Source organism: Cryptomeria japonica, chromosome 5, assembly GCF_030272615.1.
Source record: "Cryptomeria japonica chromosome 5, Sugi_1.0, whole genome shotgun sequence".
NCBI lineage: Eukaryota > Viridiplantae > Streptophyta > Pinopsida > Cupressales > Cupressaceae > Cryptomeria > Cryptomeria japonica.
The window spans coordinates 748009493-748037189 of record NC_081409.1 but is presented as its reverse complement, the minus strand read 5'-3'; the positions used below and the strand labels follow the sequence as shown (position 1 = coordinate 748037189).

General features: G+C 35.1%; 1 protein-coding gene across 2 annotated transcripts in view; it reads right to left on the bottom strand.

Moving 5' to 3' along the window:
- The window catches only part of LOC131064116 (uric acid-xanthine permease), a 307219-nt gene that overhangs the window by 72892 nt on the left and 206630 nt on the right, over positions 1-27697 (bottom strand). For both annotated transcript variants that reach the window (XM_057998146.2, XM_057998145.2), the window contains exon 9: positions 16322-16446. In XM_057998146.2, the coding sequence (XP_057854129.2) occupies positions 16322-16446 (125 nt within the window). The remainder of the gene's footprint in view (positions 1-16321; positions 16447-27697) is intronic.

Genomic DNA, 27697 nt, shown 5'->3' with positions numbered 1-27697 from the left:
TTATTTCTGAGCATATTTTATTGGGAAAAACTGCCATCTGGCTTTGCTGTTCGCTGTGCTTCTTTTTCTGAACTTTTAACAGAGAAAGGTTCATTATAACTTGCATTTGATGCTTCTCTTTTCACTCTCTCTGCTCTTTTGCACAAAAATATGAACTATTATTGGGCTCTTGTGCGCGATTCCTTTGTCATGTTGGGACTGCATTGCATCTTCTTTATATATTCTTGCATACAACAGCATCTCATCTATTTTATTTGGCATTTTCGATGATTCTGGCTTACATATTGAGAGAAAATAAAAATACATCTTTGTTATCAAGTCACTTGCACCTTGGGAAAACATATTAATGTTGTTTGAAGATCCGTGCACTTGCTGTCATGGAAGATATATAGTTGCAAATAATCAATTAGAGATGTACTTTGAACAACTCATTCATTTCATGTGACATCTACTTAGCTGTGAGCAGATTATGTATTTCCTTTTGTGAACATGAACAACTCACTGTCATAACCAGAAGTGATGCACCTCTTCTTTGCATTTTTACACATAGATGCATAGGTGAAACAAAGCTTATTGCTTGATACCTATGAGGCATTAGAAAACTATATGTATGAGAATGCCACCATGGATATGTATCCCTACCTCCTGTAGCTGAAAGATGAAAGCATTATTTCTTACTACCATACTTTGATTGCTGCTGCTACCTTTGCTTTGAATATAACAGCAACTTGCTCATTTACTGCTCTTCTGCATCTTGAAGTCTTTAACATAAGATTATAAAAATGCACACTTCCTTGTGATGCTTGTCATGCTTTCATGATAGCCATAATGTTATGTGATGGCTGAGATGTTCCTTTCTGTTAATTATATTGCAAAGCATTCTTTTCACGATTGTAAATTGACTGTGACTATGCACTTGTGGTTTATAAGAAAATTTGACCTTGCGCATTGTAGTATTTGCCAGACTTCTGACAGTATATCTCCACTATGTTTTACTAAAATATTCATTCCTTTGAAGGCATGACAACACTCCTCATGCGTGAAAGCATTGTCATCATGTTTTGCTACACTACTCTGCTCTATTCACTGCATAATGGAGATTACTCTGACATGAATACATCCTTGCATACATCTTCTAAGACATGTGACCTGTGGCGTGAATGATTGTTGTCCATACTGATTTTGATTCTTGTCTGTATCATTTTCTGAAATATGACTGCATGCCTTTGTGAATTGATCACTTTGATTGTATCTTTGATTATATGCATCCCTTCTATAACTGTGTTTAATGGTATCATGCATTGTGTTAGAAATTGTCTTCGTCATGTTTCTGAAAATGCATTGTGTTCCTTACTATTTGTTGCCCACTGAGTCTGAAAGACTGAATGTTGCATTTTCTATACTTAGTGTACAGCTTCATGTATGCACTGCATATCTCATTAGCATGCATAAATACCTTGTCCACGTCCTTTAGAAAGGGCAGCCTTCATTCATGCTTACTGGCTGATCATGTGATCGCATATTTGCGTTTTGTCACTCTTCCTCTATCATCAACTCTAATATAACTTAATTGTATGAGACCTCGCTTTTGTGGTTCATATGAGTTGGGCTCAACCCTTGTGGGAGCCTCATTTACCCCCACTCATTTGTGAAGCTTATGACCAGCTAGCTGTTTTTTTCCTAATCCTGCACATGAAGCAAACATGTTAGCAATAATATGCATATGTATGATGATTTCTCTTGATTCTGATATTTGCTTTTCTGAGATCCCTCTATGATGCTAGTTATATGCATCTGATGCATGTAGGGATTATATATATATGCATGCATTAGTACACATGTTAGGAATGTAGTCAGCCATTGCTTAGAACGAAATATTCTAACGCATTGCATATTTTAACTCTTTTGCAGATACCAGAAGGAAAGCAGATACAGACCAGGGTGAAGCAGCAAGACAAAGGCAACATCGAGTCTACTCCAACTGTTCTAGTCATTCAGGCAATGACTGGTTCCATTCTCAACATGCTCTCTTCATTTTTTTGTACTTATGTATACATGTCTGTGTATTTCCTTCCTGCACCTGATGCATGTAGTTAGTCTCACGGCTCTTTGTGTGGGACGCATGTTTGAATATTAATAAAAATACTTCTCTTTTTGATGAGATGCCTCTCTCTTTTGCAGTTACAAACTAGAAGTATTTAAAAATACCTTCTTTAGTTCATTTCTTAGTGCAGTTGGAACACCAAAATAGCAGAAGTAGTACACACTTGTTTCATTTTGTAAAAACTAGCATATCTTAACCTATTTTTCAACTAGAAGCGAAAAATAGGTAACAGGCACATTTTCCTAGAAGTTATAACTTAAATATATGGCCACTTTTAATGAGGAATTAGACCCTCAATGGGTCAAACCACTTAGGGGAAGTATGTTTTTAATAAAAATAAATATTTTAACATGTTTAATGATGCCAAAAGTCCAACCCTAACCCCAAATTCGAATTAGGGTTTGAGGAATGTTAAAAGAGCATTTGGGAGCTCATTTTTGCATTATGTGATTGAGAATTTTTGAAAAGAAAACTATTTTGCAGGTCTACAATGTATTTTGCAGGTGTGTGGATTGGTATTGGCCCTTGGGGACGTAGACCTCCATTTCTAAGAGAAAGGACGAAAACCCTTTCATATTTTGTCAATTTGGAATGCTGGGAATGCTTATATCTATCCAACAAGGGGACTAATCAGAAGAATGTTGACACTTACAACAGCAACTGGTCATGAGAATCAGATCTGAGCAATTAGAGGGCAGATTTTGGTGAATTATTGCAGTTTGTGACCAGCCATACCCCTCCCAGCCTAGCCATACACTCCTACCTTGCCTGGGGATTCACAGAAAATAAATTGGAGGGGTTTACAGCTGGTTTTTTGTGCCAATTTCATTGTCAGCATTACAAAATAAAGAATAAGATGTCGACTACTGAATGTAGCAATCTGATTTAATTTTCTGATTTTGATTTCATTGGCCAGCGGTAGGAGAATTTGGTTTCATATGTTTGCTTTTGTGGTTTGCATTTTTTGTGTTTTTGCAATACATATGCCTTGGAAACTTGACAATGAAATTGAATAACAATGATAAAACATAAACTAATGACTGGAAATAAATTTTAGATAGACTGATTTTATAACAACAATTAACAAATGCCAATAAATAATGGAATTCAACAATATTGATATGCCAAAATTGGCCTACCAGGAGTCCAATGCCTTGCCTGGAGGGCTTTTGTATTGACTAAAATGAACATCAAAAATAACAAGAAGAGAAAAGATCCCCATCAGGAGGCCGGAGATTAGTTCATCATCCAAGGACCCCAGTTTGGAGGATGATGTGGTTGAACTTTATATTGATGCATTCGAGGCAAATAATCCTCAGACACAAGGTGAGCAAGATGCGGAGGTGAGGGTCATTGGCTCTAATCAACCTGGAAATCAAGTTGAGGAGGGAGAGATTGCACCTAATCAAGAGGCTGGTACGCATGAGCTCACACAGGGAAGTAGGCATGAATTGATATGAATAGCGGCGGCAAGGATGACACCACTGTTGAGGGAGAACAAAAAAGGGATGAGACTCATGAACGCGACAAAATTGAAGAGCAACCATCACAGGAGGATACCCGACAATTGTTCAGTGAGGTAGGAGAGAACTCAACCATGAGTAAGGGATTGGATACTGCATCCGTTCCTTCTATGACCGATCAATTGCAAGTAAGCAATGAGCCAGCTGAAGCCTCCAAGGGACAAAGTGGGAACTTTGCAATTACATCTGGACAGACCATCCCTCAAGATTGCCTTTTTGCTCGAAAATGCCAATACATGAAAGGCGTTAACTTTTAAAGCTCGCAAAAATGCCTTTTTGCCCAAAAAATCGCAAATCTAAGGGAAGGCGTCATTCTTTCCAGCCTTTTCAAAATGGCATTTTGACCTGAAGATCGTGAAAATACATGAAAAGGCATTAACTTTGAAACATTTCCAAAAGACCAAATTCGCGAAAATAAGTAAGTGAAAAGCATTTAACTTCAGACATTTTCATATGCCTCTCGCAGCCCGAAAATAGGGCCTCACGATTTTTTCCCAATAGGGCGTTATTTACTTCGAACTTGGCAAGAGCCTCCTTCTAGCTCAAAATCGCATGAAGTAGGGGCGTTTTCAACCTTCGTTTTGTAGGGTCCCTCCAGCAGAAAATCGCGTGATAGGCAATTTACTTCAGCATTTTCAAAGAGCCTCTCCAAGCCGAAAACCGAAGGGAGAAAAGGGAACGTGTTTTCATTAAACTCACACAATTTGCAGACCCTTCCTTCCAGGCCGAAAACGCAAGTTATAGAGTAAAAGGAAGGTGTTAAACTTGGAGAAAACCCTTGCAGTCTAAAGTTGCACCAAAAGGGAAAGTAGAAAGGCGTTAGACTTTGCTAAATCGCCCAAGTCTCCGAAGTTCCAAAGTAGCACTTTGCAAAGGGTCGTTTTTGGCCGAAGATCATTCTCCATTGGGCAATCCGCCAGGTAAGATTTGATTCTCTACTTTAAATCATTAATTTGTGCAAAATTGGTCATGATGTTGAAGTTGGGGATAGACATGCGTGAGAAAGTGAAGTTTTGTAGGTTATGATTTTACGAAGCATTAAACATAGCATGCAATAACAATAACCAGCTAGGGAAATTAACCGTTGAAATGAAAATTCAGACTTACAAAAATTTTGAAAATTCAAATCTGAGCTTAAACAAAACTCTTTTCCAAGTGCGAAAGATTGGCAATCATCAAAGCATTCGAACCCTCAGTCGCAAGATAGAACATTTTCTCTTGCTGCCATAATCAATCGAAAGTAGCAATTTTTGAAACCCTCTCCAAGCAACGAAATTTAAACAAAACCAACTTAATTTTCTGCTTCAAATAGCATTTCGTTTCCAAATGATCAGGCTCTTTTTATTGAAGCATCATTCTTTTTCAAATTCGATGTTCCCGTTGATCATTGATTTTAAGCGCTAACGTCATCCTTTGTTTTGGCTAACCCGTTCTGTTGCTTTATCTCGTCTAGTAATCCGTGTCCGGTTGTGCAGGATAGATGCCTAGATTGGCGTTTGAATCCTCAAAGACACCTGGTGCAACCGGAATGTCTCGGGTTTCCAAGTCTGACATTCCCCACAAGGGAGAGAAAATGAAGTACCAATACCAAAGGGGAGTTAGGGAGTCGAAGGTCCAGAGTGTATGGGAGAACATAAGAGACACGAATTTGGGCCACATAGATATTCAAGATTTCAGGAACAGGGTATACTCTCCAAATGCCTATGGAAAGCCCAGACGGATGATAGAGAGTGGTATTGCTCAGGCAGCTGGTTTCCCTTCGGCCGTACAAAATTATGAATTAGTGGTTGAGACTGCTAGACATTATCAGCCAGAAACCAGATTAGTGGTGCTAGAGGGGATGGTCCTAGCTGATTTCGCACTTGAGGCCATTGGGGAAGCATTTGATATCCCATTTCCCGATAATCATTCCAATGATTATAAGAAAAGCATTTGATATCCCTACCCCTTGATGTAAAGCATTCCAATGATTATGATTCCCGATGGTTGGAAGTTTTTTCCCGACAAACATTGCGTGTTCGCAGTGACAACACGTGGGCAATTCCATTTTGCCTTAGACTGTACCATGTGTATTGCACGAAACCCGGATATGTATCGAACGGTTAATGAATGGCAATGAAAACCAATTAACCCTGATCTGAAATTTCCTTGTGTTTGGTTTTCCCGTCCTCAATTTTCCGTGAATTGCTTTTGCTTTGCAACTTTTCGGTTGTTTAGGGGTTTACGATTGGTAAGTGATGGCTAATGAAAATTGGTTAACCCTAATCTACAATTTTCTTCTATTTTGTTTTCGATTGATTTATTCTACAAGTTTTCGGTTGATTGGGGTTTGCGAATGGTAAGTGATTGGTATTGAAAACTAGTTAATAGTAATCTCTCGTTTTCTTCTGTTTTGTTTTCCGCCCTTCATTTACCCATGAATTGTTTTGATTTTCTAAGTTTTCAGTTCATTGTGGTTTAAATAAAAAACTGCTTAACCTTAATGTATTATTTTTTGCATTTGGTGAACGCATTACAACTTTTGCAGGTGACATTTTTTTACCGGTTAATTGTAATCTGCAATTTTCTTCTCTTTTATTTCCTAGTCCCTTTATATATATACTGCTTACGTGCATTCCTTTTAGTATTTGTGAGTCTATGACATACCATAGTAGTTTGTTTGTTAACCGAAAACTCTATTTTTGCAATGAATATATCAATATTTACATAATTAACAATCAACAAAACAAAACAAACAGTTAAGATTCTAAGACAAACACAATACGATACAATAGGTAGCCATTATAAAACAAAGACCTTGTTTTCATTACGTGATAACTTGTATATTTCATTTCTTACCTGTACTTTTTGAGTATCTATGTTGTATCATAGTCACCTCAACATTGATTTATAAAGAGGGCAATCATTGATAATTATTCACCTTATATTTATTACGGTTTCCTTTCCTGTTCATTGTCTTTAACTGTCTGTGAAGTACATTTGTTGAATGCAAAAAGAGCTTTCTTGAGGTGCATCATTTAGACCGCATACAATAGGTGCTTTAGAGCTCATTGAGGTACAATGTTTTGACCGCCTAGATGACATTTCTTTCTGTAATATTAACCGAGTTTGTAATTTACTGAATGTAAGGATCATCTCTAATTTCACTGATCTTGTAATGTAAAGCAAATTTATAATTTATTAAATCAAATTCATTTCTGTAATTTTCTTCTCTTTTGTTTTAGGTCCCCATTTTCGTCTGAATTGTTTCTACCCTCCAACTTTTCAATTGATTACGTTTTGCTTTAATGATTGTTGTGAGCAGTGAATTAATTCTTTTTTCATTTTTCAACAATGTTTTGTTTTAATTTGGCATTGGCTGCCTTTTTCTCCTATATTAACTTTTTTAACGATGTATTTTCATTTGTTGGTTCTCACAGAATAGTGACACATTAATTCATTAAAAAATTTACAATGAATGGAGGGATGCAAGAAAGAGAGGACATTAACGGTGCCGTGAGGAAGCTTTTGGAAGAGAGCAACAAGATAAAGCAAAACCTCAAAAAGTTGATTCATCAGCTCGAACGTAATATGGCCAAGCAGTCAAGAACCCCTCCTCCTATTGCTGCCACTCCTATTTCCACCATTCTCAATATGGGCAATAATGATGACACTATTAACAAAGTCAAACTATGCCCTCTTCCTATACCAACTCCTGAACAGTTAATAGATCCACTAGGTGTTTTTGAGCTAGGAGATAAGATGCTTAAGTGGAATGATAATCAACTCGGATGGGTTGCATGGGTAGATACTGGCTACAGTTATTTACTTACTGTTTCGTCAGTTTAGTTCTTATTATGATTATATTTTGAGATTCAAAGTAATCTTCATACTCTTCGTACTCGATTCCTATATGTGCAAATCATAAATTGGTACTGTGATTTTTTGTATTGGTGTGCCTATTACAAGTAACATAAAAGAAATATCCATGCACCACAATGTTGTTTCAGTTTTGCTTTACTTTACATTGTTTTTTGGGTTTCTTTTTTTCCCATTCTGATGAACACATAAATGCATTCATATGAGTATTGAAATTTACAATGGCCCATTACATTGGAAACATTATAAATCGTGTTAAAATTACAACAAGATAACATTTCTAGTTGGTCAAAATACATTGGTATGAAACCTCAGATGCAATTAACAAAGTTCTTTATTGTATTTCAGAACCTATATCATTTGATTGAGAAAACAAAAATAAAAGAAATAACAGACTGCAAATTTCCTTTTCTTTCGTCTTCATTCCTCATTTGCATGTCCATTATTTTTATTGTGCAAGTTTCCGATTCACTAGGGTTTAGTTAGGTACTTATCCTTGGTAAAGAATTTATCAATCCATTATGTTGTTCTATGACTTCTAATAAGGATATTTGCAACCTCATAATAGGATCAAAATCAACTTTATTCTACAAGGCAATATACCAGTCCAAACGACAACACTCCTTTCCTCAAACTAAAACTGAAACTGTTTGTACACTAAAAGTCAGGTAAAGCATCCTTCTCTTGCAATGTACATTTGTCTTCTCTACAAATGAAAATGCCTTCTCTTCTGTAATTTAATTCAAAGATGCAAAATTATTTCCATCTCACTAAGTTATTCATTTCTAAACATATCTTTACCTGTCAATAGCTTTATTTCAGGACAATCTGTACAATATTACATTTTTAGAATAAATTAAACATATAATTACATAAAATCACAATAGTTTGTTAATAACCTGTACTGCCATGTACGTTTAGTGCTGCCATTCCTCTCGAATTTAAAGAACTCAATCCAAAATGTCGTCTCCATTAGCTATGTCTGAATCTCTACAGCAATCCGCAATGGATACTTCGGTAAACTAATACATCCTACCTTTTGAAAACCGCAACTTTGTCGTCATTGCTTTCATAATATCCCTCATTCATAATACATTTTAAATCGATTCCATACCTTCCATTTTGACATGATCCCTGTTTTCTAACATACACAAATATAGTCAAGCATTCTGTAATTGATGCATTTTTTAATCGTTGCAACATTTAATGGTTCAAAATTCTTTAATTCCATGCACTCCAAAACACTAAACTATATGTGAAGGAATAGTCAAATATATGTCTTAGTATCCCTTCACATTAAGTCCTCAATGTTGATATTATCTTTTTGTAGGAACTTGCCCAAGGTTGTGCCCCCACCCCATGTGCAATTCAATCTATCAATGCTGGGGATGAGCTTCCTTCAGCATTACTCCAAGTTTTGTCATTCCGGAAAATGCAGGGTGCCAAAGATGACACATACAGATATAAACTAGTGTTGACTGATGGCACATACATGCAGCTAGCAATTTTGCCTTCTAAGTATGTAGATCTGATAGATTCAAATGCTCTACAAAATAGGTTCTATAGTTCTATTGACAAGTTATACTTGCAGATATGTATGGAACACAAGGTAGGAAACATACTATGTTTATTAAAATATCCTTCTTTGATATTCAATTGTTTCCAGCTACAATCCATAGAAACTTAAACAAAACTATTTTCATTTTACAGGACTATTATAATACTTAGTTTACAGATCAAATAAAGCGATTGTCAATTCTTTGGTAAACCTACATACCTTTTCAAAGAACAACAACTAGAAATTTTGGGCCAAGAAACACCATCATCCTCTAAATGTTCCCTTTAGTTTGCTGTTGCATTACCATCACCACAAAGTATGACCTCAAATAATATAAGCCCTATCAAAAGTTTAAATCCCTGCCAAAACAAATGGACAATCAAAGGAAAAGTTACTGACAAATGACCAATACAGTCATACAGTACACCTACTAAGAATGGGCAAGTCTTCACCGTTGACATTGTAGACACTGAGGGTTGTGAAGTTAGGATTACATGTTTTGATCAAATATCTCAACTACACTCTAATCGTGTGGAGGTAGGTGCTCACTATGTAATTTCTAAGGGGTCCATTAAGGAGGCAAACACAAGATACAATAAATTAAACAGCCATTTAGAGATCATCCTATCTGATGCTTCAATATTAAAACGCTGCACACATGATGATGATCCAGCTCAAAACCGCTTCCCTTTCACCCCAATTAGCAAAGTGGTTCAGCTAACTAATAATACATTGGTTGACATCATTGGTGTTGTAGTATATGTTGGAGATGTCATTGCAATTCATAGGAAGTGTAATGACCCTTATAGGCCACTAATAAACCCCAAATCTGAACTGAGACAATTTGTCAAACACTTGGCATGCACTGAATTGTTTTGTTTGTGATGTAGTGTTTCAATATGATAGTTGTTTTGAGCATCAAGTATAATTGAGATAACAATACCAATATTGAAACAATAATGAAACTCTAAATATTCATGCAAGGACTTCAATGCTAATATATCATGAATTTCCCAAATTCTGATTGCATTGTTCAGTAGACTAATTTTCTAAAAATGTATGACTGTTACAAACTCTTACACATGAGCACTGAATTTATGACAAGAGAATGTATAAACTATCACACATGAACAATGACCTTGCAATGCACTTTCTCTACTATATCAATCCAACTACAAGATAGCAATGTCTGATTACAATGGACTGTTTTCTGAATACATATATGACTATTACAACTGTGCACTTCTATAAAAATTGACAACAAAAACCATGCAATGGAACCTGGAAATCACTCCTTGAACTCCGATTATGAAATGCTGATGAAAGGAGGACTGGACTGTCCCAACATGAAATCAACCTTCAATTGAAATCCAACATGAAATGGCTGAGTACCATCTCCAATAACGCAACCCTTCAGAAGATATTTCACTTCCTCAGTTATGCTAATCTAAGGGAGTTATCGATCCCAAAGATCAATGATATTTGCAGACCTTCAAGCTCCACAAATGCTCAAGTAGATGCACTAGAGAAAATAGACTTCGATGCCAAATGAGAGACCCATGGGGTCTATTTATACACATAATAGAATCTTCTAGAAGCCTCTTAGTCTTTCTAGAAGTATCCATAACTTTCTAGAAGTATCCATAATAGAATCTTCTAGAAGCCTCTTAGTCTTTCTAGAAGTATTCATGACTTTCTAGAAGTATCCATAATAGAATCTTCTAGAAGCCTCATTGCACTTTTTAGATAAAAAGTTACTTCATAAAATAAAAAGTGCACCTCAATAACATTTTGGCCCCAAATAAAAAGTAATAATAAATAGAATGTCTCCAAGAGCATAATGAGCCATCCAATCACCAAATAAATGCCAAAATGACTCTCTCATCACAACCATCTGCCTACGAGAGTCTGGAATAGGCAAATCCACGTAAAGTGTCATGTCATACTAAAGAGGGGACATGACAGGAAGGATGGCAGTGAAACAAAGAAGCGTGTTGTTAAAATTAATGATCTCTCTGGTTCAACAATTGATGTCAATCTGTGGGGTCCAACATCAGAACAAAGAGGCCATGACTTAAATAATATGTTAACCCCTTATGTTGTTCTTATACTTGTTGTACGCAATGCCCGTGTAGGGTACTTTAATGGGAAGGTTGTCAATATGACATATGCAACAACATTACATATTAATCATGATTTCCCAGAGGCAGAACCCCTCATGCTAAGAGGATGTCTTCCATTGCTTTGTCATGATTTCTCTGCATGATTTACTCAAATTGATGGAAAATACACTAAGATGACTATTGCATCAATCTGTGAACGCATGAGTGTCAAACCAGAAACAATTCAAACCACTATACTTGTTGTTCTAAGATTTGTGAACATAATGGATAAAAATTTCTATTACGCAGGTTGTTCACTAAAAGTAAATGGTAAACCTTGTAAAAAAAAATGCACTCAGTGGGTTGATGATTCATGGTTTTGTCCTAGATGTGAAATGACCATGGCAGATTGCAATTATAGTTACCAGTTATCAATGAAAGTGCAAGATGCAATGGGAACTGTTTGGGCAATTGCTTTTGATGAGGTGCGAACTGATTTGATAAAGAAAATTGCAAAATGTTGCCACCACAGCACAAACACCTTGTGCTGACATTAATACACTTGTTTCACATCGCTACTCGTTCACTCTGCTAGTTTCTACTGACACATACAATTCTGAACCTAAGATAAAGGTTACAATCAACAAAATCTGCTCTGTTGATTATAAAACTGAGTGCAATGCTTTACTTGCAGAAATTGCTTGCCTCTCTGCACAGCCTTAGCCCTATACTAGACCTGCTGCCTAATTACAATACTTTCGCTTCATACAAGACTTATTACATTTCCAATTTTACATATTTTATATTAGTACAATCCTATAGATAGCTGTACATTTGATTGTTTTAATAACCTTGTTGCTTTTCCTTTCAATCCTAAGTTATGTACACCTTTCTTTATATGTCGGAATAATTATATTTACATATATGTACAGTTTCTTTCTCTAAATGGGCAAGTACCTATATATATATATTTCTTACATGAATAACTTCTTGCATTAAATAGTTGAATGTATTTTCTTTGCAATACTTTCCTTCTGTCATGCTTATTAGTTTTGCACATAATATTACAATTAAAATTAGTTAATTTATGTATGCAAAGATATTATAATAGAAAAATCTATCTACAATATGCATCTATGCTTAAATATTTTTAAATACATACACCCATGTGTATATTTATATCTGCACTCACATATTCAACGCTAATAATGTGGATCTATGCATATAGATAAATACATATGTACATGTACTTCTAAATATACAAGGTTTTTAACTTCTCTAGAAGCACTCGTCACTCCATTGCACAATGTGTTTGACTGCATACTCATCTACGCTGGTTAGTTGCCTTGCAGAATAAATTTGATTTCCTTGAGATTTCTTCCATATATAAGTACTTACTGTTCATATACATAGAAAACATACATTAAATTGGTTGGGTTTTATACAGTCTAAAAAATGTACAGTTACATATTTACATATATATAAACATTGCACTTTTCTATTCCTTTCATTCGTTGCAAATTTTCCTTCAATTACTTTCTTTCTCTATGATGCTTCTACAAAGTCACCGCACTTTTCTATTTCTTTCATTCCTTGCATCTTTTCCTTTAATTGCTCTCTTTTTCTATGATATAAACATACACACACACACACACACACACACACATATAAGTATCTCTAAATAAATATATATACAAAATTATATAGTTATATAAACATATACATGTGTTTATATATGTGCATATCTATCTGTACAAATATACACATATTTTCATTCATATGTATATATACATGTGCATATTTATACTTACATCTGTATGTATATATAGATATATATCTATCCATATATACATATCCATAATCACTTTCTCGAAATGCTCTCACAGCAGAAACATAGACTCAACAAACTAGTTAATAATAATTTGAACCTTACAAAGCAAAAGCAATTCACGGGAAGTGAGGACAGGAAAACAAAACAAAACAAAATTAGATATACTTATTTTTATTCATATGTATATATAAATGTGCATATTTATACATACATCTGTATGTATATATAAATATATATCTATGCACATATATATCCATAATTACTTTCTCCAAATGTTCTCATAGCCAAAGTTATAAACAAAATACCAAATATAGAAATGTATATATATACACATATATCCAAATATATATTTATACATAGTTATACAGTTATATATATATATATATATATATATGCATATCTATTTATACAAATATTCACATATTTCATTGATATGTATATATACATGTGTATATATATATACATACATCTGTATGTATATATAATTATATATCTATGTATATATATATTTCCATAATGCCTTTGGCAAAGCATCTAATAGCTAAAGTGTGCACTCACCAAAGTAAACATTGATCAACTGAAATCTTGCAGAGCAAATACAATTGACAAGAAAATGAGGACCAAAAAACAAAAGAGAAGAAGATTACGGATTAGGATTAACCGATTTTCAGTTGCCATCACTTTTTGTTTGCCACTTCACCAAGATTTGAGGAAAAGACACACGTCACAATCCAAAGACGTCTGTATGCACCCAAAAATATCCACAAAAAAACATATATTAGTTCTTATATAGTTTTATATAGATACACACGTATTTATATATATGCATATGCCCCACTGCAATTATATATGTATTTACATATGTATGTATGCATGTATATGTCTTTTCATGTACATATATATACACACATATTTATCTATATAGAAATATGTAACTTTAGAGATATATATTATATGCCTATGCATATGCCTTTGATTTTCTTGCAGTTCCATTAATACAAGAGAATGTAACCGTATGCTTGTTGTCATACATGCTTCAATGCCTTCTCTCTTCAATTGTTGCAGTTTTAAACACAGTTGTGTTCTCTTACAACTACTAGATATCTATTCAACCTTCCACCCAACAAGGCGATGCCATCAAATCCAGGAGGAAGCAAACAAATAGAACTTACTATGCAAAAAATAGAGGCAATATTTCCAACAAATGACAAATGAAACGACGTGCACACCAAGCATCTGATAGTGACTTCCACACACAATTAGAAATACAAACCAATGACCCTTAGGCAAATAGTGTTCCCCAAACACATTGTACTGCTCCTGAGCTCATCTTGCAGACTCCTGCATTCCAATACACATTGTCTAACTTTGAAAAAGAATTGACAAGTTGGAACTCATGGAGGCATGTTCTGTTTGTAGAGAAAGCTATGTGGGCATGATTATTAAACATGTGGACCATGCAGTTGTTTGCATGAGATGTTCTACTAAGAGAGGCATTCACCATTTCTCTTCATCAAACTATTTAAATGACTTCAATGACCATTAAATATTACAATATTACTTTAATAGGAACTCCCCCAACGAAATTAGAAAACTATGGAAAATCCTAAAAACTGGTCAACGCTAGCAAAACAAGATGGCATAAAAATGGGGATATTGTAGTCCTCCCTTTCCAAAGATTGCTTGTCCTCAAGAAATGACATCAATACATTGAGTCTATCCAACATAAAAGTCAAGTGTTCGCATTGTAAACCTTGGAGTGGCCTTATTTGATCACAATATTAGCATATAAGGTTTCCTTGTTCAAGAAGGATAGAATACTTAGTATTTTATTCTGTGTTTGAGGTATCATAGAAAACACATCAATAAGTTGCTTTCCTCCTAATTTGGTTTTCCTTTATTTTGATAGTCTTTTGAATTAATAGTATTTACACATATATTCTACTTCACAATATTCACTTGATAAGCTATTGTGCAGGTGATTAGAATTTATATTTTCTGATCTTGATCCTCTTATATTTACCACCTCTATTTGTATTAGTTTAAGATATTGATAGTGATATATTTTAGACAATTCAATAATCTTACTTTGTATATCTCTGAGCATGATGACTTTTTATTGCTTTTAGCCTCAGATACCGGTTCTTGGGGAAAACGGCTAGGTCTGGTTCCTGGTTCTTGCCTGGTCCTGGTCTAAGCCTAGTTCGACCCGGGTTCCACCCGGGTCCTGTCTAGGCGGACCTGGGTGAACCCAAGCCAGTGGGTTCCCAAAAACGGGTCCGATGGGTCATAAAACAAGAAGAAAGCAAATAAAAAACAATTTTTTTAATGGTTTTTTAACATGTAACATGGTTTTTAACTTGAATCAGTTGAAACTCAAAACTTGAATATTATCTTTTTTGCAAATTATGAATATGATATTACATTTACGATATATGAATATCAGAATATTTATTGTCATTGGCAATTATGGATTCATAATTTATCCGTTATCATTCATGTATCATTGTATGGGAAAGTTACATTGTATGTTTCATATTTGTATGTTTGAACTATGAACATATATAATTTTGATGTTTGAACATATATATATCATATATGACATATGTATGTGTGTGTGTGTGTGTACGGACAAACCCGTTCCGGTACCCAAGAATTTATTTTTTTTGCCGAATCCGTGAATCCATACCTGAATCCAAACCTGAATCCAAACCCAAACCGGTAACTTAGCTTTTAGCCATTGCAGGGGCATTAGAGAGCCTTTCCAGAATGCAGTCTTCTAATTTTGCGTTTATATTTTAACCGTTTCACATTTTCCAGTACCAAAATATCCTATGCTTACAAACAAACTTCAAGATCGGGCCACTAATTTCCTGTTTTTTAAATTCGTAGAATGGACATTGTCACATGACTAAAGAAACTTTCAACCGACCACTGTAACTTCCTCTGGATGTCTTTTTCTGTACAGTTTTCCTTTGTCTTTTAGTTTAATTGTTATGATTAATTTATCTTGTAACATTAAATGACTTGATCAACACTTATGACTATCACAGCTTGAAATTTTTTAGACTGATTATAAGGTAGTTGCCAACAGCTTTTAAGCCTTTTGTGCTTCAAAGAAATATCTCTATTAGACGGCTATGAAATCATACTAAAAGAAGAGGCAAGTAGTTGCATCAGTATCATAGTCCTACTTCTTTTAAGGATTTAATGCTGAAAATGTTTACTGTAGCTGTAGGAGAGGGAAATAATCCAGAGCATAAAATAGCCAATTTAAACCAGACAAGCATTCAATTATAAAATGAGAATATAAGGATATGAAAGGAATCAACAAGGAATTTTTACCTATATTTTTGACAGGTTTTATTGCATGTTGCTGGATTGCATTGTTGAACGCATACAGTGGCATTTTGATAGAAAGACTTTGGTATTCCTGAAATTGTATGACTAGAGGAATTGTAGTGCACACCCTGCTCAAAAGACAAAATCTGTCTAACTTCAATAAACAAATTCATTTTCAAATAGTGGATGCCAAATCGTTCAACCAACTCAGATGATGTGAATGATTACACATGAGAGCTTGTCTAGCATATGAGAGATAAAGAAAACCTTTAAAAAGTTAAGATATAAAATTCTGTATTGACTTATGACTTATCAAATGTTGAATCTGTTTTCATGAATCTATCTACCAACGAACAGATGTACTAGCTTCTAGATAGGGGAAAAAAAGGACATCTACCAAACAACCAAAATAAGCTTAGCATCAAAGTTTGTTATGAATTGGAATAAAAATGTAAAATAAATTAACATCTAATGGGCATTGTGGGTTTAAATTTTAAGATTCGTTTATTTTAGTTTAAGTTCTGGGCTTGTATTAATGAAAGTAAAATAATATTCTAACAACACATTGAAAACGAAAGGCATACCAAACTGCAAATGTAATTTCTAGGAAAAATTTGAACTTGGGTATGTACAAGTGAATATAACTAAACAATACAAAAACGTGTAACATAAGAACTTCATAGAAAACTAAGTAGAACATGTTAAAAATTGGGGGCTCGTATTTAAATTTTAAAATAGCTATAATGCACTAAGTTGTTCACAACTTCACACAACCAGTTCAATGTTGTATATGTTTCATTAGTGGAAGCTGTCATGTCTTACTTTCTGTTAAGAATGGATAATTGTATTTGACGCATATAAAACATATTAGATTCAAGAAAATAGTAAGGTGTACTGTTCAGATGGACATGTAGAAAGAAGCTTCAGCAACTACCATATTTATTCTTTCAGATAATAAATTGTTTTTGACTTGCTGATTTTCAAGTAGAAAATAAATTAGATTCATTCAATCTGATGGGCATGACATCTCAAGCATCTAATGTGAAGTCTAAGGGACAACAAAGCTTCCTCTCAGACAAAATTCCTAAGTGTCAAACAGACAGTGCTGACCATCCTCTCAATCAAAACTGAGAGGTTCAATTACTTTTTTCTTCAAAAGCCTTAGTCAAATCTCTAGATTGATCATCATCCAATCCTTTCAATGTGTTGTTGAATTTTCAAATATTTATACATTAAAAAATTTCCGATCATCAATATTTTTATAAATTATAATCTAATGACTAGGATTAATTTAAGTTCTAATCCTAAATGTCAGAAACATATACCATCAGTCATCGAATCAAAGCTTGATCAACAGCTAGCAATTTCCAATTTTCTAAAAACTCCAAAGATTCAAGTTACAATGTTGATCATTAGTGAATGACTTTAATTAATCACCCAACCAAATCTTTTATAATTATAAGCTCACATATCCTTTGATGAAATACTAAAGATTCCCTGATTGTCGAATCTCCTTGCAATCAATAGAATCAAGCCATGTAATGCACCAACATCATGAAGCTGCCAAAATTAGCCACCACAAAGCTTATTGAAGGAGGAGAACACAACAAAGAAAAGATCTTTCTAGCAAAGTCTCCTGGATGAGAAAATGTTTTGTGAACTTTAAAGATTGATATGGTAAGCTTTTGGATCTTCACTACTTGTTTATTCTGTGTTCCCCTGTAACCCTTGGGCCTCAGCTTTACTTATTTTTTATTGTGATTTTAAAAGCTTGTTGACAAAGCCATTTATTAATCAAAATTGAAGTCTAAAGTCTCGAGGTTTTCCCCTTTCAAGCTTATAATTATTGAAATGTTTATGCTACAGACACTCACATTATAAAATTGAATGTTGTTCAAAGGCTTTATTCTATTCTGATGTAATGTCCCCTTCGTCCCCTTCTCGATGATGTGCTTTTAGTGGTCCATTGGCCTATTCTTGAGACCCGTAGGTTGTGGAATGAAGAATTGGGGTTTCAAACATTGGTAAGGCGAGAACTTACTATTTTTAGTAAGTTAGGGTTGCTTGTTTGTATGATGCTGTCCTACTGAGCTATCCATGCTCTGTCACTGGGTGCAAAGATCATGCTTTTCGCAGTAGTAATTCAAGACTTGCTATTTTTAGTAAGTGGCAGTATGGAGTATTTCTATTTTTGGCAGTGGACAGGGTCCTGGTCTTGCAACAGTTCTTTGGTCTTCTTTACTCCGCTTCATCCTGGTTTCTGTTAATGATCAGTAAGGGAGTCATAAGTAATTCAATTAAATATTATCTCCTTGTCAAAGGTTTAATATTTAAATATTTGTAGTTATTGATTAATTGTTGAGGATGACTTAGGCAAAAATAATTAATTGATATTCATGTGTTATTTTCCTAAGTCAAAGGGCGAATTTGTTGGTGGCAATTTAGGAGGATTAAACATCATTTGTTTAATGTTTAATATTGCAAAAAGACGCCACCTAAGGCAAAGTTCAAACTTGCCTAGGAAAGGTAAGTGGGCGCCATGTTGGTGGGAGACATAAGGCGAAATGAAAGTGAATTTGAATGGAATTTGGGCGCCATTTGCATTTGCATTTGGGGAGGCGTGAAGTTATAAATATGAGCCTTGGTCTCTCATTTGTCCATCTTGAAAATTTGCATCGTTATGCTACCGGATTGGCGTCAAAACTTGAAGCTTTGGAGTGCGGCTCCCTAGTATTTTCCAGTTTCGTACTTGAGATATAGTACCTAGCTGTGTGTTGTAATCTATGATACTTTCATTGCATATTTCAATGTTTTTGGAGTTTGGAGTGATTTCTGGAGTTGCTGGTTTCCCTGTGGCTGAAGCACGTTTTTTATCACACCTCTTTACCTAAGTGATTGGTCATTTTGGGTATTGGTTCAATCATCCTTCTTGTTGTTGGCGACTCATATTGTAAGTTTGTAACACTTTTCATTGAGTATTGAATTTAATAATGCAAATCGAAAATACCTAGATAGGTGTGGGTTTTAGAGGGTGCATTGGGATGCATGCAAAGTAATTTGGGGTATTTTGGTAGCTTCCTTTTGGCTTGTCTTAGTTGTTGCTGGTCTAGTGTTGGTTTGGGAGTGATTTGGGGTAGTGATATTTGAGAGAGATATGAGTAATTTAGTGGGTTTATAGGTTGTTGGTTATGCATTTCCAGCCTACTGTTTTTGATGTTGAAAGAGTTTCATGATCATTATCTCTTATGTTCAGCATTATTCTTCTACTCTCACTTTCCTTTTTATTGTAAGGTTAAATAGTAGTACTACTAACCCATTCTGGATTGTAATCTCTTATCCCGCTGAAAAGTGGAAGAGGCTGGCTTGCTGCCTAAAACTAATAAATTGTAATTCAGTCCTCCCGCTGCATAAGCGGTCGAGTGATGTTGGTTGTAATGGTCCTCCCGCTGCATAAGCGATTGAGTTGAGTAATTTGTAATTCCGTCCTCCCACTGAAATATTGCAGTAGAGTGATTTGTGTCTTAGTATTGTTCCCTAGGCTGGTTCACTGCCAAGTTCCTTGCTTTCGCGGTGGATAAGGGAAAGGGGTTAGCTTGCCGCTCGGTATTGTATTTGCTTTATCACTTCTAGCAGATTTGTGAGCTAACGAACCCCTTATCACCATATGCTCTCACCTTCCCACATTGGGCACTTGGTGATCAAAAAGTGGAAGGGTTGCATTTTCAACAAGCTTTGAGATTATGTTTTCTAACCTTAACGGGTTATGTGTTGGTTGGTAATTCTTATTGCGCTTAAAAAAAATAAAAAAAAATTATCCAAGATATTACATTTGAATTCCCTTTATAAGGCTTTGATATTGAAGTCTTACTTACCCAAACCATGAAAATAATTTTCTCAATTTCTTTGACATCCCTTTTGGAAATTTTATCATGTGAACTCATTCTTAGAGTTCTTATGCAAGTATTATTAAAATCTATGGTGGGAACATTGTTTGTGTTTGCCACAGTTTATTTCGATCTTTTGCTGCCCATTTTATTACAAAATCAAAGCAGATCATAGAATATAAGGATTAGCCTTGGGTGACTATTGTTTATCCAAACTGGAGAGATTTATATCTCTGAAGATGCCATGAGTTGTGACTTGTGCTTGCAGCTAACTTAGGGAATAACATTATGAAATTGACTTTTCAATGATTTGAAAATACTATGAGTGTGTAATCAGCTGAAAAGCCAAGGAGATGTTTCACTGAAAATGGTCAATGTGGATATAGGGAAGGAATGGGTTGTTGCCAAACAAGATAAGGCATTCAATATGTCTATACAAACATAACTCAAAGCGATAACTCAATGCATGCCCCTAATGGACCACCATACATCACTGCTAGAATTAATGACAAACCCACATGTGGGGTGCTCATTGATCCAATATGCAAGGTAAATGTGGTTACAAAAGAATTTCTTTACATATGAATTGTATAAAGACACTTATGATGAATCTGACATCTTGATTCGGTACATAATGGTTTCACTTGCCCCACTATTGGTTCCATCACCCTTTGCGTCCAGGTTGGACCTAAAAGATTGGATGTTCCCTTTACGCGGATTCCTACCTTTGATCAATTTTGTGTGAAGCTGGGTCATCCTTGGCTCACCGCCATGAAAGAAGTCCCTTTTGTTGTCCATAAGAGTTTAAAATTTCCATTTGAAGGACAAGTGCATACTATATATCATAGTGGGTTCCAACCCTTGTCTTTAACCACCTCAACCCATTCGACCTCATGAAGGCTCTTTGTTCCTTTCTCACTAGAAGTTTAAAGCTTAGAGAATAGTTCAGTTATCCTTAGGTAGCTCCTTGGGTTCCACTTCGATTAGTATTCTAAGGATCCTATGATGTATATGGATATGATGGTAACTCTTCCTATCCCACAGATAACTAGTGAACCATATCTTGGATTGAGAATCCTTCCCCTTCCTAGAGAGTTTAGTGTGTATTTTGCAGTTCCACCTCCACCATCCTATAAAGGACAACAAGGCAATTGCTCGGAAGCATCTAGACTCCTCCTATCTCTCAACCTTTAGAGGTTCCTCCATTCCTCCTTTTGTTCCTAGAGCAAACAAAGAAAAGGAATCAATGGTGACTGATAACCCACCTCCTTCTATAAAGATCTAAATTGTAACCGACGAAATGGCAATGCAAGAGAACATCATAGAAGACATCATGCTATGGCTCACGAGCTTGTTGCAAGAAATGAGTCTTCCCCAAAATAGTTGAATGTTGATATGGCCTTGCCTCCTCAACCTTCATTACCTTCACCTAGTCCTAAGACTAAACCTTATCTTGCCTAACCTAGACAAAAGCTCAAGTTGTCAATTCCAAGGGATTGTTCTATTCCTTCTTCGACTATGGCCGATATTGCTTGTGGTGATGCCTATAGCACTACTGCACCACTTCTTGTGATAAACTTGAATGATAATTTGAATGACATGGTTAAAACTATCGAGAATGATTCTAAAGTTATCCTTAATGTTTTGAGAGCATTGACTCTAGCTCCTAGTGACACATAGTGTGATCCTTCCTCAAGGAATGGTCCATGTTTGGAACTGAATATAGCTCCTTGTATGGTACTAGTTGTAGCTCCTTGAGCATCTTGCCCACCCATGTAATGTCCCTTTCTCCCTAGTATTCAAATATTCGCGAAGTTTGGCCTATTATTTGACCCTCGTAGGCCAAGGAGTTGATAAGAAGGTCGTCTTGGCAGTTGCTTGTGGATTCACATATTATTTTACATGGTTTAATGGTGAGATAATGTGTTCTCACGTATGATGTCACATGTGCACTTTATATTATAATAATACTTTAATATTTCCTAAAGTGCAATTATTAGTTATTTTAAAGGGGAGCAATTAAATATTGTTTTATTATAAAGGAATCTTCTAGAAGGAGGCCGACCCATGTGACGAAAAGAATAAATAGAGGAGGCAGCCTCATTGTTAGACAGCCAGGAATTGATATTTGTATTGATTGAGTTTGTGGAGCCAAGGGTTTCTGCAGATCTATTTGTCTTTGGGAACGAAAACTCCCATTGATAGCATAATTGAGGGAGTGAAAGATCTCTTGAAGGGTTGTATTTGTGGAGGTGATAATTCAGTCATCTCATTGGTACTTAATTTGTGGCCAAAGGACAACTTGCAAGGGATCGAATTTGAGGAGAAATTGGAGACATTTGGATGCTATAGGACCTCATTGTTTGTCTACAAGGAGATGATTACATCTACATCACTTCTGAGTTTAATCTCAATCAATTTTCGGACTTTCCACCAACCAGGGGGACACTACGATTTTGGTTATTAAAGCTAATTTTTGCTAAGTTCGAATCAAGGAAGCTGGGAGACATTTTGGGTGATCAGAAGTCTTCATCTATTTGCCGATCTGCATCTACCAAATTCTGAAGTAAAAACCCAGTCATCAAATGAGCCACAGGAATACCATGATTTTATTCACAGGGGCCTATTGGAGCATCGATTTCATCTTTTAACTAGAGTATTCCTTTTGTGAGGGGATATCGAGGGGTTTGGATGCTTGAAGGGGTTCGTGGAGGCTGCCAATAATTTATTCCTGCCTGAAGTATATCAGAACAGGGGCGGCTGGGTATAAGCTTCGATTTGATCTTAAGAATGGTTCTCTTCAGCGGATATTGCTTACTTCTTCAGCCACAATATTGGGGCTCTTTAAAATCAGGTTCCTATTGACAATAATAGTTGTTTACATTGCCATTTATTTCTTAATATGCTGCAGTAAGAGGGCGTCTATAGTCTGATATTTATATATATTGTATGCTGTAAACCACGAAGCTTGGTAATGTGGAAATTGGAAATGCATTCAATAAAAGGGTTCAGATTTAGTGCCAAGTAATTGATGTAATATGCCTTTGTTTCCAGCTTATAAGATGTGTGTCAATTGTTTGTCAAAATGTCATCAGCTGTAGATGTTTTATTCTTGCATTAGCTAGGCTTTTCTTCATGTGGTTAGCCTCCACATTTTTATGTTCAAATTCATGAAAACAAATCACATTGAAACCCTCTTTGGTATCAAGCAAACCAGAGGAAAACTGCATAACACGCAGAATTATACTAGCCGTCCAAAACTGCATTACATGCAAGTTATTCAATCTGGAAAACTAGAACAGCAGATTGCAGGTTATCAGACAACTGTTTGACAATATTCCTTGAGCCTATCTTCAGCATTTTAAAGCCATAATCAGCAACAGATATCATAACCAACATCTTTATGATGAGCAAGATTCGTAGGCAAATGATTTACTATAGGTTGACTCATAAGTACACTGCCCCTTTGTCTTTTTGTGTTTGGTTACATGTAATGTGATTACTTGTGATGTGCTGCTTGGCATGTCTTTTGTTTTTTAAGCTCTCTTTGGATGACACTTGAGGCTCCACTGGCACAAGGATACAAAAGAACTGACCCTGTTGTGACATTCTTCTATTTGTATCTTCATTCTTCTCTCCATCGTAAATACGTTTTGTTGTATATGTGCTCTTATGTTGTCTTTTGGGGACAAAGAAAAGTGTTGAAGCATTTAGGTCTCTTCCATGTTGACCCAAAATCCCCTTTGTTTCTTCTCACGTTCTCTTCCTTCCTTGTGCTCATAGTTCCATCATATTTGGGGAATGAGGTCAATTCAAAACTGTAGTTAGCATACAATGTCTATTGTTATGTTTGATAATATTGGTTATCCAACAATGTATTAAGTGTTCATATTAATTTGTTTGTCACTATCAGGTAGTTATAAGTGTCGATTGGTTGATGGTTGTGTTCCCCTTGCCAAGTGCCACGTCCTTTAAATACATTGTGTATCGTCAAGGAAGGTAGTATGATGTAATCAGAATCCTTGGCTGACCATCTCTAGTCTTCTTCTCTATAATAATTTCATGGTCGAATAAAGATATATTTTACTCCTGTATTTGATATGCATTGTCATCTTTTTATTACTCCATGTATATAATTACCAAATATAGCAATAAAAATTGGCATCATTGTCGATATGAAACCTAGAGATCTAAGCCACAAAGAGACAGTCTAGCAACAGGAAGTTTGGTAATGTAATGGATCGACCATTCGAACAAGAAGTAGTGGAAACTAAAGAAGAGGAAGACACAATTGAGGATAGATAGACTCAAGATCTGGTGTACTTGTGGGAAGTATCCATCAATCAATATGTTCCATTGTTGCCTCCATTGGTCTGATTTGTCGTTTATATGTTGCATCATTTGTGTCATTAGTTGCACTAATTGTTGTTGTCCTCCAGCAATATTATTCAAAATCTACATAGTACAGCCCTTATTATTTTCTCTTCCATCACCCATGTTTTCAGTAGCACCTTTGCCAAACAAATCTGCAATAGAAACTTCCTCTTCAAGTTTTGGTTGCTCTAGTGGATCATTTGGCCTATTCTTAAAGTAATATCTGTGAGAACCCCTAGCTACATAAGAAATTTGTACTAACAAAAAGTGGATCAAATTCTAATCGGTTGGCAGAATACTACTCTGATACCACTGTAATATACTGTTCAAATCTTTGATACCAAAATATTTCAATTTTTACCAATTTCAGTGCACAGGAATTTTTTTTAAAAGTGTGCAATAAGCTGTCCTAAGTTTGTTTACAGTTTGTTTTGAAGTGATATTATAAATTTACATCATGATTTTCATTTTTTCATTCTCATAATAATTACAACTTCATCCATACAAAAATTTATTGCGTAATATGATCACAAAAAAATTACAAAATTGCATTCACAGAAACCCCCTACAGCAGAAATATCATCAACAAAAAATCAATATTAAAATGTCAAGTGCTGGCTCGGACTTTTGACTAGCCAAAACATCAATCAAACTTCACTTTGGCCCCTCCTTAAGCCAGTACGATTCCCATTATACATGTGCGACTGCTCATATAATTTATATTTATAACAGCAAGTAGAAAACATGCAATACCTCCTATAATTTTTGTGCCAGCTTTGTTTGACCCTACATTAGCTATGTTGACTCCAAAAAGGGGGTGTCAATGAGAAATATTAGGCTCAAAAACCTCCAAAAGTATTATCGGAATCCAAATTATTTGTGGTACAACACCATCAAATAAGCCACAACCCTCTTTTATAATGTTGCACTGCCTTTTAGGAGTCCAAAAAGAGGCTGCAGTAAATTGTTTTAAGGCTTAAATACCTCCAACAAAATTTATATGTCCACTTGTACGTTGTACAACTCCTTTAGGGGTAGAAAGAGTATAGCCTTGCTAGTTTGGGCTTATGGTACAGCTGGGATAGAGCCCCAGCATAAATTAAATATTTGATTTTTGAATCATTTCTTCATTGGCACATTCGATATTTGTATTCTTGAGTAATTCACCCTTCACAAACATCAAAATGAAAAAAATATTATTTGCTTGCGAATCTCAATAAATTTGGACCTAGAAACAGCTACAAAAAAATCCCTTGTTTCTCCATTTAAATCCATCTATGAATCCTGTGTGAATCCAACATAATGTTGAATAGGAAGAAATCTTTCATCTCCAAAGCCAAATACCACTAGGGTTATCGTTATAAGGTTTGAAGTTGAACTCGTAGTTCAAACTTGCAATAGAGAAATAAAATGTCCAAGATGTCAAAATGAGCTCCTTCATTCCTATTTTATAAATTCCTAGAGAAAATTTGAGAAGTTATGATTTTAAATTGACCTATAAAAGAAGATAGGATTAACTAGACAGCCAGGCTCCTAGTCAAAATTAACGGTAGGAGGTCCGACATCAAAGAGAAACTGAAGATAAACTAAAGTTGCTGATCTCGGTCCCATAGACTATTTAGTATCGTGAACGTCATTAAAATCTTTCATTCATTTTTTTATTAAAATAATAACCTTTTGGCTCACAAAGTAACTCTATTTTATTTCTAGTTTGACATGTCACTTATAAAAATTAATTAAATACAAGCCACTACAACTTAAGGTAACTTAATAAAATTAATTAAAATATTCACTTCATAATTCTTTGAATTAGCCTACGGTAATAAAATAGGCTAATAATACCTCCTTGAATGCTTAGTTGAAAAAGGGGACATTACAAATATGTTGCTCTATTTGCCCAAACAACAAATTCTAACTTATGATCCCATCTTTTCTTGTTAGCATCCAAAGTTTTTCTAACAATATTCATGATTTATTTTGTGATTGGACTTTGCTTGTCCATTTCCCTACAGATAATAAGGGGATGAATGTGTTAAAGAGATCCCAAATTGTAAGCACAAGTCAACAAAATTCACTTGAAACACATTGCATTATCAACAACAATCTTGGATGGCACACTAAAATTGATAACTATGTTATTCAACAACAACTTAATCACTACTTTTGAGGTTACATTTCTTGTAGGGATTACCTCCACCCACTTAGTGAAATAGTCAGTGGATGCCAATATCCATTTGTACCAATTGCTGGACTTTTTTGTTATTTCTCCAATAAAATCTTTGCGCCACTACTTGAATGGAGCCTTTGCTAAAATAGTAGTGAGGGGAAGTGTTCCTACATAATTTAACTTCCCAAAAAACCTTGGGAAAAAGTAACACTCTTTTATGAACTTGGCCACATCCTTGAAAAATGTTGACCATTAATAACCCACACTCATAATCTCATGAGCAATGATTTTTGTCATGAAATGTCCACCACACAATCCTTGGTGGCATTCCTTAATGACCCTTAAAAAATGCTCCTCACCCAAACATATCACGAGTACACCAATTTTGTTCCTCCACCTTAATTAACCTTTGAGAAACACATACCTCTATGCTTCAATATTTAACATTCTCCTTTCCTTTTCATTCAACAGGCAATTTAAATTTTCCAAATAAAATATACTGTCCCTATATCAAGGACAATTTTTCAACTAGCAAGGGATGAAAGATAGGTTAGAACTCACCTAATGAAACTCAGTTGCATCCAATTTGTTTCAGCCATTAATTTTTCTAAGCCCTTACCTCCAACCATCTTAGTTGTCTTCAACTGCATGTTGTACTCCTATATCTTGTTGATCCATCTACATCTCTTTCCTAATGCCTCATGTTGCACAAAAATATCTGAGACTACTATATGTGGTACAAAGGCAATGATCTTGTCTCCTACAAGATATGGTCTGAAATTCTACATTGCCTTGACAAGAGCATAAGAATGCTTCTTCGTTATTAATTTAATTCAGCATCCTGCAAGGACTTTCTAAAGAAAGCTATGGGATTCTCATATCCCTCATTATTCTTTTGTAATTGAACAACAACAATAGTGACAACACGAAGGAAAACAATCAGAAAGGCTTAGA